This window comes from Nothobranchius furzeri, chromosome 2 (genome assembly GCF_043380555.1).
Source record: "Nothobranchius furzeri strain GRZ-AD chromosome 2, NfurGRZ-RIMD1, whole genome shotgun sequence".
NCBI lineage: Eukaryota > Metazoa > Chordata > Actinopteri > Cyprinodontiformes > Nothobranchiidae > Nothobranchius > Nothobranchius furzeri.
This window is the reverse complement of record NC_091742.1, coordinates 52640897-52656617: the sequence shown is the minus strand read 5'-3', so window position 1 is coordinate 52656617 and position 15721 is coordinate 52640897. Positions and strand designations below refer to the sequence as shown.

The 15721-nt window shown below is 41.5% G+C and overlaps 1 protein-coding gene across 4 annotated transcripts in view; it reads right to left on the bottom strand.

Annotated features, from left to right (window-relative positions):
• LOC107377376 (protein Dok-7) overlaps positions 1 to 15721 on the bottom strand; it is an 81137-nt gene that overhangs the window by 22505 nt on the left and 42911 nt on the right. For all 4 annotated transcript variants that reach the window (XM_054747801.2, XM_070546425.1, XM_070546417.1 and 1 more), the window contains one exon: positions 15035 to 15104. In XM_054747801.2, the coding sequence (XP_054603776.2) occupies positions 15035 to 15104 (70 nt within the window). The remainder of the gene's footprint in view (positions 1 to 15034; positions 15105 to 15721) is intronic.

Genomic DNA, 15721 nt, shown 5'->3' with positions numbered 1-15721 from the left:
CAATTTTCACATCCCATGCATCAAACTAGGGATGCGCGATATATCGGCATCAATATCGGTATCGATGTTAGTCATTTTTTAAACATATCGATATTGGTCTAATGAGTGAAACTGGGCCGATATTACATATAGTAGCCATATATGTATCCGTTTCAGAAGGAGAGAAGGGTGATAATGTGTAATTGTTTGGTCGTATGATCTCGAAAGCTTAAATGTGTGTGGTGAGCAGGGGCGCCGTAAAGCGGTGAAAGATTAGGACGACTCCAAGGGCCCACAGCTGTCAGGGGCCCAAATATGTTTCAAAGTTCAATAAAAAAAATTAAGTTTAAAAATCACAAGTACTTTACTTTGCAGTATTTTTTCTCATTTAAGACATTAAAAAAATCTTTTAGTCTTTATGAAATGTATAATATTCAGAGGTCCCTACTTTATTTTGACAAATTAATTTGACTTAATTTGAATATATATATATATATATATATATATATATATATATATATAATTCTTATATTTGGGTGTTTATTGGTAAGAATCTAGCAATGTGATGAGGGATGGGTACCGAATTCGATACTTTTTAAGGCATGACCAAATTCTGTGGTACTGACAGAGGACCAAGTCCAGGGGTGGACTGACTCTCTGGAGCACCGGGAGCCATCCCGGTGGGCTGACAATGTGGGCGGGGCCGCCGGGCCGGTCTGACATTTATTAATTATTTCATTCATTCATCCATTCGTTTTGTTCGTCTTTCTCTCTCGCCCTCAGATTTCTTACAAATTGGGCAGGCCAATAGGTTACTGAGGCTAGCAGTGTGTTGCCCACATCAAGATGTATTATTGGTCTGTTTCTCATTGTCATGGGCTGACTGGTTCAGGGCGCTGCGACAGGGCTGTCAATCACAGGCAGCACAAACCAGGGTGGGCGGGGCCTCATCGCTGGTCGGCGGGAGTGGTGGACAGTGCCGTGCCCCAGACTGTTGATGTAAAAATGGAGAAGCCGAAGAAACGTTTGGGTGGCGCAGAAAAGTTGCGGCAAAAAAAGACTGAAGTCTCTAGAGGTGGGAGCTGCTAAGTGTTCACAGTTGGCAGACCTATTAGGTCCAGGGCCGGCCTTAGTCACCACCCCAGCAGGTGCTGCTGCTGCGCCAGGAGAAGGGGCGACACTACAGTAAGTAGCATTAGCACGGGGCTGGCTAGGTTACATTTTAAAACTTAATGTGTGTGTTCAATAAGAAGTAGAACACGTTCTATATCTAAAGCAGTCATCATGTAGTATGAGCTAAAAAGGCCGTGAGTGTTGGTATTTGGGTTAATTAAGTTTAATTTTATATGCAGAAGGTTGGTTTCATGTGACATCACAACATTCTAAAGAGCCCATAGTTGAACAGTGAGTGACCCCCTTTCCATCGGACTGGACCAGCAGCGCCAGCGTGTTACTGGACAGCACATTCTCACGTACTCTGCTGCTTGTCCCTTCCTATCGGCCGCTTATGAGAGGCGCATCGGCCGCAAATGCAGCGCGACAGCGCCCATGGTAAATCAGAAAATATAATTTTAATGCTCTGCACAGATTATTATCAAAACTTATTATTTTACTTAACGCATGGCGATCAGACACATGTTTTCACTGCTGTATGAAGCAGATGTGTGGTAACAGCCCCCTGCTTATCTCAGCTCTGCTCCTTTACCTGGTTTTTAACATCTCCTCCATGGACATGGTGGAGCGATTTGATGTTCAAACTCCGTGGATTATCATCAGAACTCATTATTCTAGGCAATGCAGGACGATCCAACTGATTTATTATTTGATGCATCATGGAGGAGAAGTGTGTCGAACTGTCCCGCTGCCCGTCACTTTCTCCCTTCTGTCACAGATTCTCCTTCTGCTGCCACCCGAGGCTGGAGGAGAAACTTGAGGGGGGCAGTGTTGGGAGTAACACTGTTTAAGTATAACGGCGTTTCTAACAGCGTTCTTTTAAAGGTAACGGAATAATCTAATTAATTACTTTTCCCGCCGTTGCAACGCCGTTACCGTTACTGGGGACGGAAGGTTGTGCGTTACTATGTGCTTGTCGAACTTTGAGCAGCAGGCTTTCTGATCGCCACACTTCAGCAGCAGCCAGAGAGAGAGAGGTGTCGGCGCGCTAGGATGATGTTGACGCCAAAACAACCAAAACAAAGTGGAGACTCACCTCTCACATCAGGAAGAATCTGCGTGTTTCGAGCGTTATCCGTTCTTTCATAATCCGTTGTTGAATTGTGATCGGCAGAAGCTTTTCCGGTTCGCGCCTCACTTTTTACAGCAGCGGCCCACGTCTTCTTTTATCAAAACTTTGTTTCTGTTACTGATAAGGAAATGCGTGCGATAAGCAGCGCGGTGTGTTGAAGCTGTCATCAGCTGATCAGGAGCTAAAGAGGTAGAGGTTTTCATCCAAGCGCATCACGGCCTGTGAAGAACGAGGAGGACGTGATGACCATCTACGGCTACAGACCCGCAGATTCGCTGCTGCAGGTGGGAATCTGCAGCCGTGCCCTTCTTAGCATGACAGCGGGACGTCCCAAAGGTCCGCTCACCTGTTCATCGCTCAGACGTCCTGATCTTCTACCTTCCTAGATAATCCAGCTGTAACCTGTTTCTGATTATGTCTTTAGCCCCGCTGTAACACTGATGCATCAGTCTCAAACATCATGGAGCTCAGGTGTTATCAGAACTACCTGTGTGTGTTTACCACCCAGCTTCAGCTCTTCTGTGGTTGGGTCTGACCCAAGTTAGTAAATGTAAGTCCTCCATCAGATCTGTGCCTCTTCTAGTGTCAATTTAAAGGCTTTTATTTATTTATTTAACCATTACTAGATTACCAGCAACATAAATGCTACTAATAACAATTATGTGAAGCTGGAAAAATTAAAATACTATACAAAATTACATTCATTTCTGTAATTTATCTAGACTGAGAGACCATTTAAAGGCTTGGGAACCTTTACAGGTGTTTCCATTTGCAATTATAAATTCTAGCTGATTGGGGTCTTGTTAAATATCACACAGTGACCTTTTAATAGTCTAGATTAGTGTAATGTTCCTATTAGTAGTTCCTCCTGTTAAGTGCTTATTTATTGAAATTATTCAGGTTTATAAAAAACATTTTGGACATACATTTTATTATGTTCCAGTCAATAGTCATTTATATTTCACTATTGTAGTAATTCTTGCATTCTTTAATGAAAAAAGTAACTAAGTAGTTATTTTTGTTGGTAATTAGTTACTTTTATGATCTTGTAACTCAGTTAGTAACTGAGTTACTTTTTTGACAACGTAATCAGTAACTATAACTAATTACTTTTTTAAAGTAACGTTCCCAACACTGGAGGGGGGAAGCACGACCGTGATGTTTTTAATGCAGGTGTCCTGTTCCCAACACATCTGATAATCACAGGCTAACATGAAGCAGAAAAAGTAAAAAAAATGTTTTTATTTAACTCCCCACCCATTTAGAAAACTGCAGATATTTCCATCCATTTCATCTCCATTCTCATTATTTTCCCTCCGGCTCTGGTGGAAAGCAGGGGTGACTGAGGGTAACTCTAATTAATTTTCCCTTAAAGATCATGTACAAGTGTATTCAAAACATGTGTGATGTTGACCAGTAGAAAGGACTTTCAGCAACATAGGAATGAATAATATGGCAGGTTTGTGAATCCAATCACTGTAAAGTAATGTTCAGGGAAAACATTTGGACAGTTTCTTTTTGGAAATTTCTTCCAAAAACAGTTTTTCTCCCATTGAGTTGTACTGCCTGGACCTACTGTAGCCTCTAACTGCAATCTGTGATGGATAGACTAGCAGAGAAGAGTGAACTGCTTACAAAACTGATCCACTGATAAGGTAGGAAATATTTAATAAAGTTATCATCACACATTATAGATGTTGTAATTCCTTATTTGTTGTTTTAATGATCCTTTACAGATTTATTGTGCATGGGTATTAATCCTTAATTTTGTGTGATCGTGTACACTAAATCATCACTTATTCTCTATTTCAGGCTGATCTGTTCTCTCTGTTCATTGTGGACTTGTTCGAAGACCTGCTTGTTCTCTGCCTCCACTGTACCAAAGTTTGGCTGTTGAGTCTCTTTTCAAATGGTAAGTTAAAATGTTTTATGAAATCATACTTAATTGTGGATTATTGGAGACTAATGTTTCCCATGTCCCTCACAGTTTGGCCTCTTGACATGTGTTCCCCCCCATCCATGTTTGAGGACCTGCTTTCTCTCTGCCTCCACTGTACCAGAGGTTGGCTGTTGAATGGTAAGCTTATAATGTTCTATAAAATCCTACTTAATTTGGGAAGATTAGAGACTTAATCATGCATCCCATGTTTCTTTCAGTTCTCTATTGATGGTTTCTGAGTCACCGCTAAATCAAAGAAGTTTCAGGTCTAATGCTGCTATTTATTAAGATCATTTATCAGGATATTTAGTTTTTTTCCTCATTATTTGTTTCATTCAAAGTGTTAAAAAATATATAGGTTATTGTAGTTCTGAAATAACTTTTTGAATATATTTAGTGACTTTGATTCTTTTATGTCTTTGCTAAGGTTGTTCCATATTCTCACGCTGTTTACAGAGATAGTCATCTCCTTCATTCTGGTTCTAAACTTCGTTTTTTTAAATACTTCAGTTCCTTTTAAGAAATAATTACTGACTCTTTTTTCAAACATTTTCTGAATGCTGGTGGGTAACGTATTTGTTTTAGCTTTATACATTGTTAGCAATATTTTCATATTCACTAGATCATAAAATTTCAGTAGTTTATATTTGATGAATAACGGATTGGATGGATCTCTAGTGACTGTTATTAATGATTCTCAATGCTCTTTTTTGTAGAATAAACAGTGGTTGTGTATGAGTTTTACATGTGGATCCCCATATTTCTACACAGTAAGTCAAGTATGGAACAATTAGTGAGTTATACAATGTCAGCAATCCAGAACCATTCAGTAAAAACCTAACTTTATGTAGTACTGCAATGGCTTTGGCAATTTTACCTCTGATATAACCTATGTGTGACTTCCAGGTGATAGCTTCATCAAACATGACTCCTAAAAATTTCATTCCTTTCACCCTTCGAATGTCCATTCCATTCATTTTTATTGTTACATCTTTGTTGTCTCTGTCATTAAACAACATAACATTTGTTTTATAAAGATTCAGTGAAAGTCTGTTTATGTCAAACCAGTTGTTAACTTTTATCAGTTTGTCATTTATCACTCTAGTTACTACATTAATATCTGACCCTGAGTAGAACAATGTTGTGTCATCAGCAAATAAAACAGTACCGAGTAGCTTAGATACCAGTGTTGGGAGTAGCGCCGTTTAAGTATAACGGCATTTCTAACGGCGTTCTTTTATAGGTAACGGAATAATCTAATTAATTACTTTTCCTGCCGTTGCAACGCCGTTACCGTTACTGGGGATGGAAGGTTGTGCGTTACTATGTGCTTGTCGAACGTTGAGCAGCAGTGTGAGGCTTTCAGACCGCCACACTTCAGCTGCAGCCAGGGAGAGAGAGGTGTCGGTAACGCACTTACAAACACGATGATGATTGGCCGGGTGGGCGGAGACCCTCAGTGTCTCAGTCGCTGCCTGCTGTAGTGTAGACACAGCAAGTGATGGGAATAACGCCGTTTAAAATAACCACGTTAATAAAAAAATATGTCTTTCTGTAACGAGCAAACTAATTAATTACCTTCTTCTTTTAACAAAACGATAGTTTCTGTTACTGATAAGGAAATGCCTGCGTTAAGCTGCGTGGTGTGTTGAAGCTGTCATCAGCTGATCAGGAGCTAAAGAGGCAGATGTTTTCATCCAAGAGCATCATGGCCCGTGAAGAACGAGGAAGACATGATGAGTAGTCTACGGCTGCAGACCCCCCGCAGATTCGCTGCTGCAGGTGGGAATCTGCAGCAGCGAATCTGCGGGTCTGCAGCCACGCCCTTCTTAGCGTGACAGCGGGACGTCCCGAAGGTCCGCTCACCTGTCACCGCTCAGACGTCCTGATCTTCTACCTTCCTAGATCATCCAGCTGTAACCTGTTTCTGATCATGTCTTTACTCCCGCTGTAACACTGATGCATCAGTCTCAAACAACATGGAGCTCAGGTGTTATTAGAACTACCTGTGTGTGTTCACCACCCAGCTTCAGCTCTTCTGTGGTTGGGTCTGACCCAAGTTAGTACATGTAAGTCCTCCATCAGGCTTGTGCCTCTTCTAGTGTCATTTTAAAGGATTTTATTTATTTATTTAACCGTTACTAGATTACCAGCAACAGAAATGCTACTAACAACACACAATTATGTGAAGCTGGAAAAATTAGAATACTGTGCAAAATTACATTTATTTCTGTAATTTAACTAGACTTAGAGACCATTTAAAGGCTCGGGAATCTTTACAGGTGTTTCTATTTGCAATTTTAAATGTTAGCTGATTGGGGTCTTGTTAAATATCACACAGTGACCTTTTAATAGTCTAGATAAGTGTAATGCTCCTGTTAGTAGTTCCTCCTGTTAAGTGCTTATTTATTTAAATTATTCAGGTTAATAAAAAACATTTGGACATACATTTTATTATGTTCCAGTCATTACTCATTTATATTTCACTATTGTAGTAATTCTTGCATTCTTTAATGAAAAAAGTAACTAAGTAGTTATTTTTGTTGGTAATTAGTTACTCATATGATCTTGTAACTCATTTAGTAACTGAGTTACTTTTTTGACAAAGTAATAAGTAACTATAACTAATTACTTTTTTTAAAGTAACGTTCCCAACACTGTTAGATACATCTACAAGATCATTAATAAATAGTATGAACAGTTTAGGTCCAAGGACCAACCCTTGTGGCACACCATAATGAATCTCCCGCAGTTCTGATTTAGTGTTTTTTAGTTGGACAAATTGTTTTCTATCCTCTAAATAACTTCTAACCCATTGGTGTGCTCTTATTCCATACTGATGTAATTTCTGAAGTAACCTCGAGTGATCAATAACATCAAAAGCTTTCTTCAGGTCAACAGTTTTTATTGTCCGGGTCTGTTTTTAACTAACACTGGGTGTACACTACAAGATTTTTACAGTCACAGACTAAAAACTTGAAAGGTAACACCAGGGCTCTTCCCATTAGTCTTGCTGCCCCACCCTTAGTCATGACACAACCTCTGTTGTTATTTGACAGTATAATGAATACAAACTGATTGCTTGATTGATTGATATAGCTGTCAATTTTGGTCCTTGAGTTAATTTACATTCTTTATTTGTTAACTATCACAGAATATGACTATCCTTTGTAGTATACAGAGAGGAGACGCTGAAAATTTTGCCGACTTCTACGAAGTGTTCGCGCCTAATGTAGTGGGCTGGTCTGAAGAGAAAACTCCAGGGCTGAATTTTGATCCCAGTCCACCCCTGACCAAGTCACATGATATGAAACGATGCCTTGTCTTGGTACCTGTCTTTCATTAAAGAGCAAGTTACCCCCAAATTAACTATGTTTTGCTGATAAACTATATAAACTAGTGTCTAATTGTGCTGTAGACATGTAATTGTGCTGTAGACATGTGTAGTCAATAATTTGGCACTTCAGTGCATTTTAGTTCAAATTTAAATTTTCTGCCTAAAACTGTCAGTGTTGTGCGGTCATCAGGTAAAAACTCTGCACTGTATTTGAATTTAAATCTGCCACCACTATTGGCTAAGAGGTATGCTATGATGTTAACTGATACATTATGATGTCACAATGCCGTTGTAAGCCTGTGTGTGTGTATTTGTTAGCGGCTCCGCCCTCTCGGTCTGCCAGGCAACAGCATTTGTTGCATTTTTCAAACATGAAGTGGGAGGGAAGTATGTTTCTTGTAGGGGGTGACTTTCTCTTTAACGAGTACTTGCGAGGCAGCCAATTTGCCAAGATAGAAGGCAGTGCATGTGCAAGAGCTTAATGTCATCAGTCGCTGCAGGCAAGCTGTAAACAGGGAGAGCAGCATGGTAGAAAGAAAGTGCTCTAAAGTTTGGGTCCACTTTGATGAATACGATGGGTGACTGGGTGATCATGACAATATCAACAACGACATAAGTCAGTGCAGTTACATGTGCACTGACTGACATCTAAGCTGGTCCAGGTCGATCGTATTGTAATGAGCTGGACGTCTTTATCTTGGTTTACATGCACATTAGAAAACTGGCCTCTCAAATAAAGGTCGCTCCACTCCGGTACAGTAGGTGGCGACATGCGCCTTTTTGTGTCGGCATTCTTCCGGTTAGCGTGTAGCTAATGGTGCGTTTGCTTTCTCCTCGGAACTCAAAAAATACGACTTCCGAGTAGGAAAAATCAAGTTTGAAAAAGAACGGCAAAAGGAATGGAGATTCACAGTAACTTTAGTTTGCAGCAAAAATGTTTGATTTTCAATTTTGATTCACATGATACCAGAGACTAGGAGAATACAAGTTAGACTAAATTGGTATAGAAATCAGTAAAAACAAAAAAGCTGGTATCAAATACTCCTTGTAAAATGTGTCTGCAGGAATTTTTGGAACCAACTAACTGACCAATCAGAGCTTATCTGTGTGTAAGTGATACAATTTTGCAGAATTATAGGAAAATATAAATTTTATGAAAATAAACCAGGCAAATTCTGTCAGATTGCCTAGAAAAACAAGAGAAGTTTCCTTTAATATGCATTAAGATCTAACTGGTGTGTCAGATATATACTTGCATTTACAGAAAAAGACCTTGTCGAGAATAAAAATTCTCTAAGTATCTAGTTCTCTCTGTCTCTAACTGATAGTGAGCAGTGGCCATTATCCACCGAGGAACCAACCCTGGGGACTTACTTACAATCAGTGAGAGGCCATTAGACGCCAGCTGAATCTCAGTGGCTACAGCCTTTGGCGAACCTCTAACCTAATTGATCAGACAGCAACCAGACCTTGCAGAAGTGTGCTGTTTTACAGTGGTGGTCATTATAGTAGCAGGGATTTGCCCAAGGCACAATGGCTACAGGACTCCTTCACAATGTAGTGTGGAGAGCCTCAAGGGGCTAAACCTGCAGGAGCTCAGTGACCTGAACTCACACCAACCAACTCCCTTTCCACCTTCTTAAGATGTCTTCACTTGTCCTCTAGTTTAAAGTTCTGAAAAATGGTGGAACGGCAGAATTAAGCCCTAAAAATCACTTCATGTACTTTAAAGGAAGGAGAAGGAAGTGTTTTTCTGGATCACTTCTCCCCACTGAAATGCTCTTCACATACCGATAGCAACAAATGTCTAAACGCCTCTGAAATTTACAACAGCTCTTCCTAAACTCGATGTCATTTATCACTCAGCAATCCGTTTCATCACTGGTGCCCCTTTCACTACTCATCATTGTGATCTGTACTCGTTAACGGGCCATCACTCCATTCCCTCAGGAATGTAACCATAGGTATCAATTTTTACACAAAACAATCATCGGTAGAACCCCGTCACATCTTTGCTCATTACTCATCAACAACCAGCGCAATTTACGTTCCAGTAACTTCATCTTTATGGTTATTCCCAAAGCTCGCACCTCCTTTGGTCGCTTCTCATTCCAGTTTGCTGCTTCCAACGACTGGAATGAACTGCAATAATCACTGAAGCTCACTTCCTACATCCCATTATCTACATTCAATAATTCATTGTGGTCAACAGTTTCTGATTAATGTACCTGCTTCTGATTACTTAACGATTGTTTTAAGTCCGTTTTGATTGTTTGTTCATTTATGTCTGTTTTAATCTTTAATTGATCTTGTTTGTTTTTATCTTACCTGTGTTTCTTTGGTGTAAAGCTAAATGTGTCTGTTGCTGCTGCCTCTTGGTCAGATCGTCGTTGTAAATGAGAATGAGTTCTCAATCGACTCATCTGGTTGAATAAAATAAAGAAAATCCTTGAAAAACCTTGGTGAAAGTCACATTCTTGATCATTGGATCGTGATCTATCCATCAAACTGCCTTCTGACAGTCTCTCCCCCTTCATGTCCCTCTATGTGCATGATGGCATTCTCGGCTTGGAGCAGCTGAACAGGAAGTAAAGCCACAACCAGGCTAGCCTTATTAGCTAGCATACTAAATTGTTATACAATTACATTGCCTGAGCGGTAGTAACAGAGGGGGTTTAGGTGTAATCAGCCCAGTCCTTCTAGCTGGACCTCCAGTTTAGGTCCCAGTTAGGGACTCTCACACTTTCGGCTGAGATGTCCAAAGAACTCATGACCGGCACCAGACAGTAACAAGTGAGTCAGAAACCTGGAGGCCTGATGGCTGACACGTAGCTGCATTACCTTAGAAAATATGACAGAGAAGATGCAAAAAATGTGTTGAAACGGTAAGATGATGTTATGTTGTTGTGGCTGTTGACTATCTGTTACATCTGGTGTTATACCATTTTCTGCAACCATCAGATTCAAGGAATCGGGTGTTGAAGAAAGGGAGTTGGACCTTTGAATTGTTATATGTAAAAATATGTTAAATGAAGCTTGCTTGACTGGATTGTTCGAAGGATTCGAACTCCACCTTTAATGGGCTTTATCTTAATTATAAATCCTTTGATAGGTCAGGTCTGAGCCAGAGAGTCCAACCTCTCCTCCGTTAACTGCTTAATTTTTTGTCAAAGTCATCTGCCCAATTTTCAGTAAGACAGCGTACCTCCGTATGCTTGGCTACAAGACAGCGTTTCACTCAAGCCCATACACCTGGTAGCTTTATCAGACTGAGGTTGGGTCATACTCACACTATGAACGAACCACCCAGGGGTTAGTTTTGTTTGTTTTTGGCCGTAGCCTAGTGGGATTACTGCGTGCACACCAACACAAACAAATGGCATCACGGGGGAAACAAACAAGAGTTTTGTTTAAACTCACTAAACACGGCAGCAGGTGTGAAAACAGTCATTATTACTTCATTATTTTCCAGTCTCAGTCGTGCACTTAAAGCTTAAAATACAGCTAAATCTAACACATTCCTAAATTTCCAGCTGGACCTTTTTCTCCCAATGTGTGCTGTGTGAAAGTTCTATTTTTAATCAGATGATCCCTTTTTAAGTTCACCGAGTTCCCATGCAAACCTGTGCCACCGGGTCTGAGCGCCTCATGCACATCTCCGCCCATTAGCCGCCTGCTGAGGCAGGACGATGGGGAAACGGAGGCAGAGCCGTATGCGTGAAGGTACCCGAACATGGCTGATGGTTGTGGTGACAGATTGCAACAGCTGCAGGGCCTTCATAGAGATGGTACGCAATAGACTAGGAGCATGTGGGTGTGGGATGCTTATGTGGCCAAACGTCCCCTGACAACTGTCCTCTCACCTCGCATCAGCTCAGGAGCTTCTCCCCTCTGTCTGGTCACACATCTGCTTTCTTCACACAAGAGGGAAGATTGTGGCATTACATAAAAATGCAGATGACGGAATAAACAGTCGTGCTGCAGCAGGGCCTTGCTGCAAACTCCATGTAGGAAACATCGATTAATGGGCACAAAAACTTTTATCAATATTTGAGCTAAATCCAGGCCCCACAACCGTTTATGTAGGAAACTCGCAGAAAAAGTAATTACTTTACCAAACAAACCATTGCAAACACACAAGAATGTTTTTTAAAGTTTTATATCAGATGTCCATTTAACACATAAAGCAATCGAACAAGTTTTATTCTTGACATTTTCAGTACCCTCCAGAAGGAGCCGTTTATGGGTTCTATCCCTTTAAGAAAACAAGCTGGAGCTGGCCACGCCCATCCAGACCCTGATAGGCTGGGGACTTTCTAGAATAATCAGTACATAAACCTCAAAGCTTGTCTGCCACTTGAGAAAACAACTACATTTAAAGGGGTTTGCCCTTTTTTTTTTTAAATAGAACACCTCAGATAATTCAGTACATAGCAGTTAGAGCCATCTCTGTTTGGAAAATCAGAAAGAAATTCTCTCTGCTAAATGGTAAGAAAGCTATTTTCATCTCAATCTACTCAGAAATGATGCCAAATTTTAAAAAAGTGAAACAAATAAAGAAAACATATGACTGTATATGCTAGCTGAAGTAAATGTGGCACATGAAGACTTTCAACTGTTTGAATTGACATTTTCGTCGTCGTCATCTTCCTCTGCTGATCCGGGTCTGGGTCGCGGGGGCAGCATCCCAACTAGGGAGCTCCAGACCGTCCACTCCCCAGCCACCTCCACCAGCTCCTCCGGCAGTACCCCAAGGCGTTCCCGGACCAGATTGGAGATGTAACCTCTCCAACGTGTCCTGGGTCGACCCGGGGGCCTCCTGCCGGCCGGACATGCCCGAAACACCTCCCCAGGGAGGCATACAGGAGGCATCCTGACCAGATGCCCAAACCACCTCAACTGGCTCCTTTCGATCCGGAGGAGCAGTGGTTCTATTCCGAGTCCCTCCCGAATGTCCGAGCTCCTCACCCTATCTCTAAGGCTGAGCCCGGCCACCCTACGGAGGAAACTCATTTCGGCCGCTTGTATCCGCGATCTCATTCTTTCGGTCATTACTCAAAGCTCATGACCATAGGTGAGGATTGGGACGTAGATCGACCGGTAAATCGAGAGCCTGGCTTTCTGGCTCAGCTCCCTCTTCACCACGACAGATCAGCTCAGTGTCTGCATCACTGCAGACGCCGAGCCAATCCGCCTGTCGATCTCCCGATCCCTCCTACCCTCACTTGTGAACAAGACCCCGAGATACTTAAACTCCTCCACTTGAGGTAGGACCTCTCTCCCGACCCGGAGTTGGCAAGCCACCCTTTTCCGGTCGAGAACCATGGTCTCAGATTTGGAGGTGCTGAGCCTCATCCCAGCCGCTTCACACTCGGCCGCAAACCTACCCAGCAAGAGCTGAAGGTCAGAGCTGGATGAAGCTAGGAGGACCACATCATCAGCAAAAAACAGAGACGAGATTCTCCAGCCACCAAACTCGACACACTCCACACCACGGCTGCGCCTAGAAATTCAGTCCATAAAGGTAATGAACAGAACCGGTGACAAAGGGCAGCCCTGGCGGAGTCCAACCCTCACCGGGAACAGGTCCGACTTACTACCGGCTATACGGACCAAACTCACGCTCCTCTGGTAAAGGGACTGAATGGCCCTTAACAGAAAGCCACTCACCCCATACTCCTGGAGCGTCCCCCACAGGGAGCCCCTGGGGACACGGTCATAAGCCTTCTCCAAATCCACAAAATACATGTGGATTGGTTGGGCAAACTCCCATGCCCCCTCCATCACCCTTGCAAGGGTATAGAGCTGGTCCACAGTTCCACAGCCAGGACGAAAACCACATTGCTCCTCCTCAATCTGAGATTCAACTATCGACCGGACCCTCCTCTCCAGTACCTTGGAGTAGACCTTTCCAGGGAGGCTGAGGAGTGTGATCCCCCTGTAGTTGGAACACACCCTCAGGTCACCCTTCTTAAAGATGGGGACCACCACCCCAGTCTGCCACTCCACAGGAACTACCCCCGATGACCACAGAATGTTGCAGAGAATTGACGTTTTCATACCATAAATACACAAAGTAGTATTGGATTTGAATTCTTTCTCCTGTGCACTAAAATGACCTCATATGAAGCTTTCACATGTTTAGGTTTTAAAATTGGGCGAAGAAACGCTTCAAGGCAGATTCCTCTGAAGTTTTGGGGCCAGATGAAATGTAAGTGAGTCATGAACCGATGGATGGACTGTTTCTGAATCACTCTGAGCACCCATCTGGTTCAACGTGGACTAAAAATACACACACAAACATCCTGGAAGACACAGACTGAGTGGTAGTGTTGAGATGGACGAGGCAGGAAACAGAACCGAGATGATTTTCTAACGATTGTCCTCGTTTCTCATCAAACTGTAAGATTTTGCAGGTTTAGATTCACAGCAATTATTTAGACAACATTTACGAGGATGTCCTTTCTGTTGTGGAGATAAAATACATTTAAAAAGATCAGGAACCTGAATTAAAGGCTCATAGTAGCTTTAGCATTTGAATTCATACTCTGAAGAATCTATGCAAATGCTTTTGTGTTTTTGTAACAAACAAAACCGCCTTGTTCCTGAATTTTAGCCACTTTTTAATCCGAGAAACTGAGTTAACAAGAATACGAGTCACCGTGACTCATTTAATGGTTTTGTTACAGAAGGTTTTCCTTTCTGTTTCTCTGAATAAGTTATTGACAAAGTCATGCATTTGGAAAACAACAAAGGAGTTTATTTCAGTAAAAGGGTGTTCTACCGGTGGTATCAGCCGTGAAACGTGGACGAGAAGCCCATTTTAGAGAGCATTTATAATATATAAGTCATGAAATGAAATAACAAAATTGTTGATTTTTTTTTTCATCAAACATTTTTAAATGCTCTTTTATTACCAAACAACCATAAAAGGTTTCTACCAAGACTTGGATGTGAAGTGTGTAAAGGTCAATGACTCGACTGAAGGTCTTTTTAAAGCTTGAAGGGTTTTCTGTTGCAGACTACTTCTGGTTACCCTTTCCAACCATCTTAATGTTCTGCCGTCTTTGATCACTCCTCTTGACTCTGAATCTATTTAAATCCAGTTTATTTTTAAACTGGTCGTGCTTTAGCTGGCTCATTGTCTCTAATTTGTCATTTAGTGTATTTAACGTGTCATAATTGTGTTATTATATTGCTAATTTTCACACACATCAATAAAAATCCCTGAGGGTGGTCTGAGTGTGGACTGGATGTTTCTACCTCCTCTGGGAATCCTCTGCCAGTCTGATTTCACAGACTGAATTATTTCATGGACTTGTTTTAACTCGTGCACTCTGAGCAACAGGTGATGGTTTCAAGTCCTTTAGATTCAAGTGCTGACTCATACATCTAATTCACTTTCATTAAGCAGGTCCTTGTTATTTTAAGAAGCTACAAAACAGTGCACATTTTGGCTGGATGGTTGGATTCAACCAAATTAAATCTAATTAAATCCAAACCCATCTGGGTTTATGATGTCAGAATCACTCACCTTCAGCCTCTTGAGGAAAGCTCTGCTGGCCACAGATGCCCATCGGCTCACATCTGCTTCGCTCTTCTGCCTGAAACACAGAAAAAAGTGAGTTCTGATGAACGCAGAGTGGCCGTGCCGAGCACACAAGTTTATTACATAAGAGCGACACTAATGTTCTACTCGACAGCTCCGTGAGAACGTCAGGAGCATTTACAGACAAAGCTGATTCTCGAGGTTTTGCTGAGAACTCTGATTAAAGATGACTGTGTTGTTCAGATTGTTGTTTTTCAGACTTCTAGCAACAAATGTGGTGTGAAAACTTCTTATTGAGTTCAGCCATTTGGATTTCACAGCAATGAGTTCACAAATACTTAAACACTTAATAATTATTAGAGTAAAAGGTTTATTAGCCCAGAAGACCAAATGTTAAGTTCCTAGATATTAGTTATGTATTATATTCCTCAAAGCCAGAAAATAAAACCAATGTTTGTAAAAGCAGCGAATATTTTAATTAAAAAAAAAAGCATTTTATGCCTCACAGATCTACTCTACATTCATGAAGTAGGACAGAGCCGTGTGACTTTCCAGGGAGCTTTTGCCATTTTACAAACACCAGAACTGCAGATATTCCAGTGTTGTTGGACTTGACTGTAAACAGTGTCAGATCAGAAAAAACTCAGCTGCTGAAAAGTGATGCCATCAGCT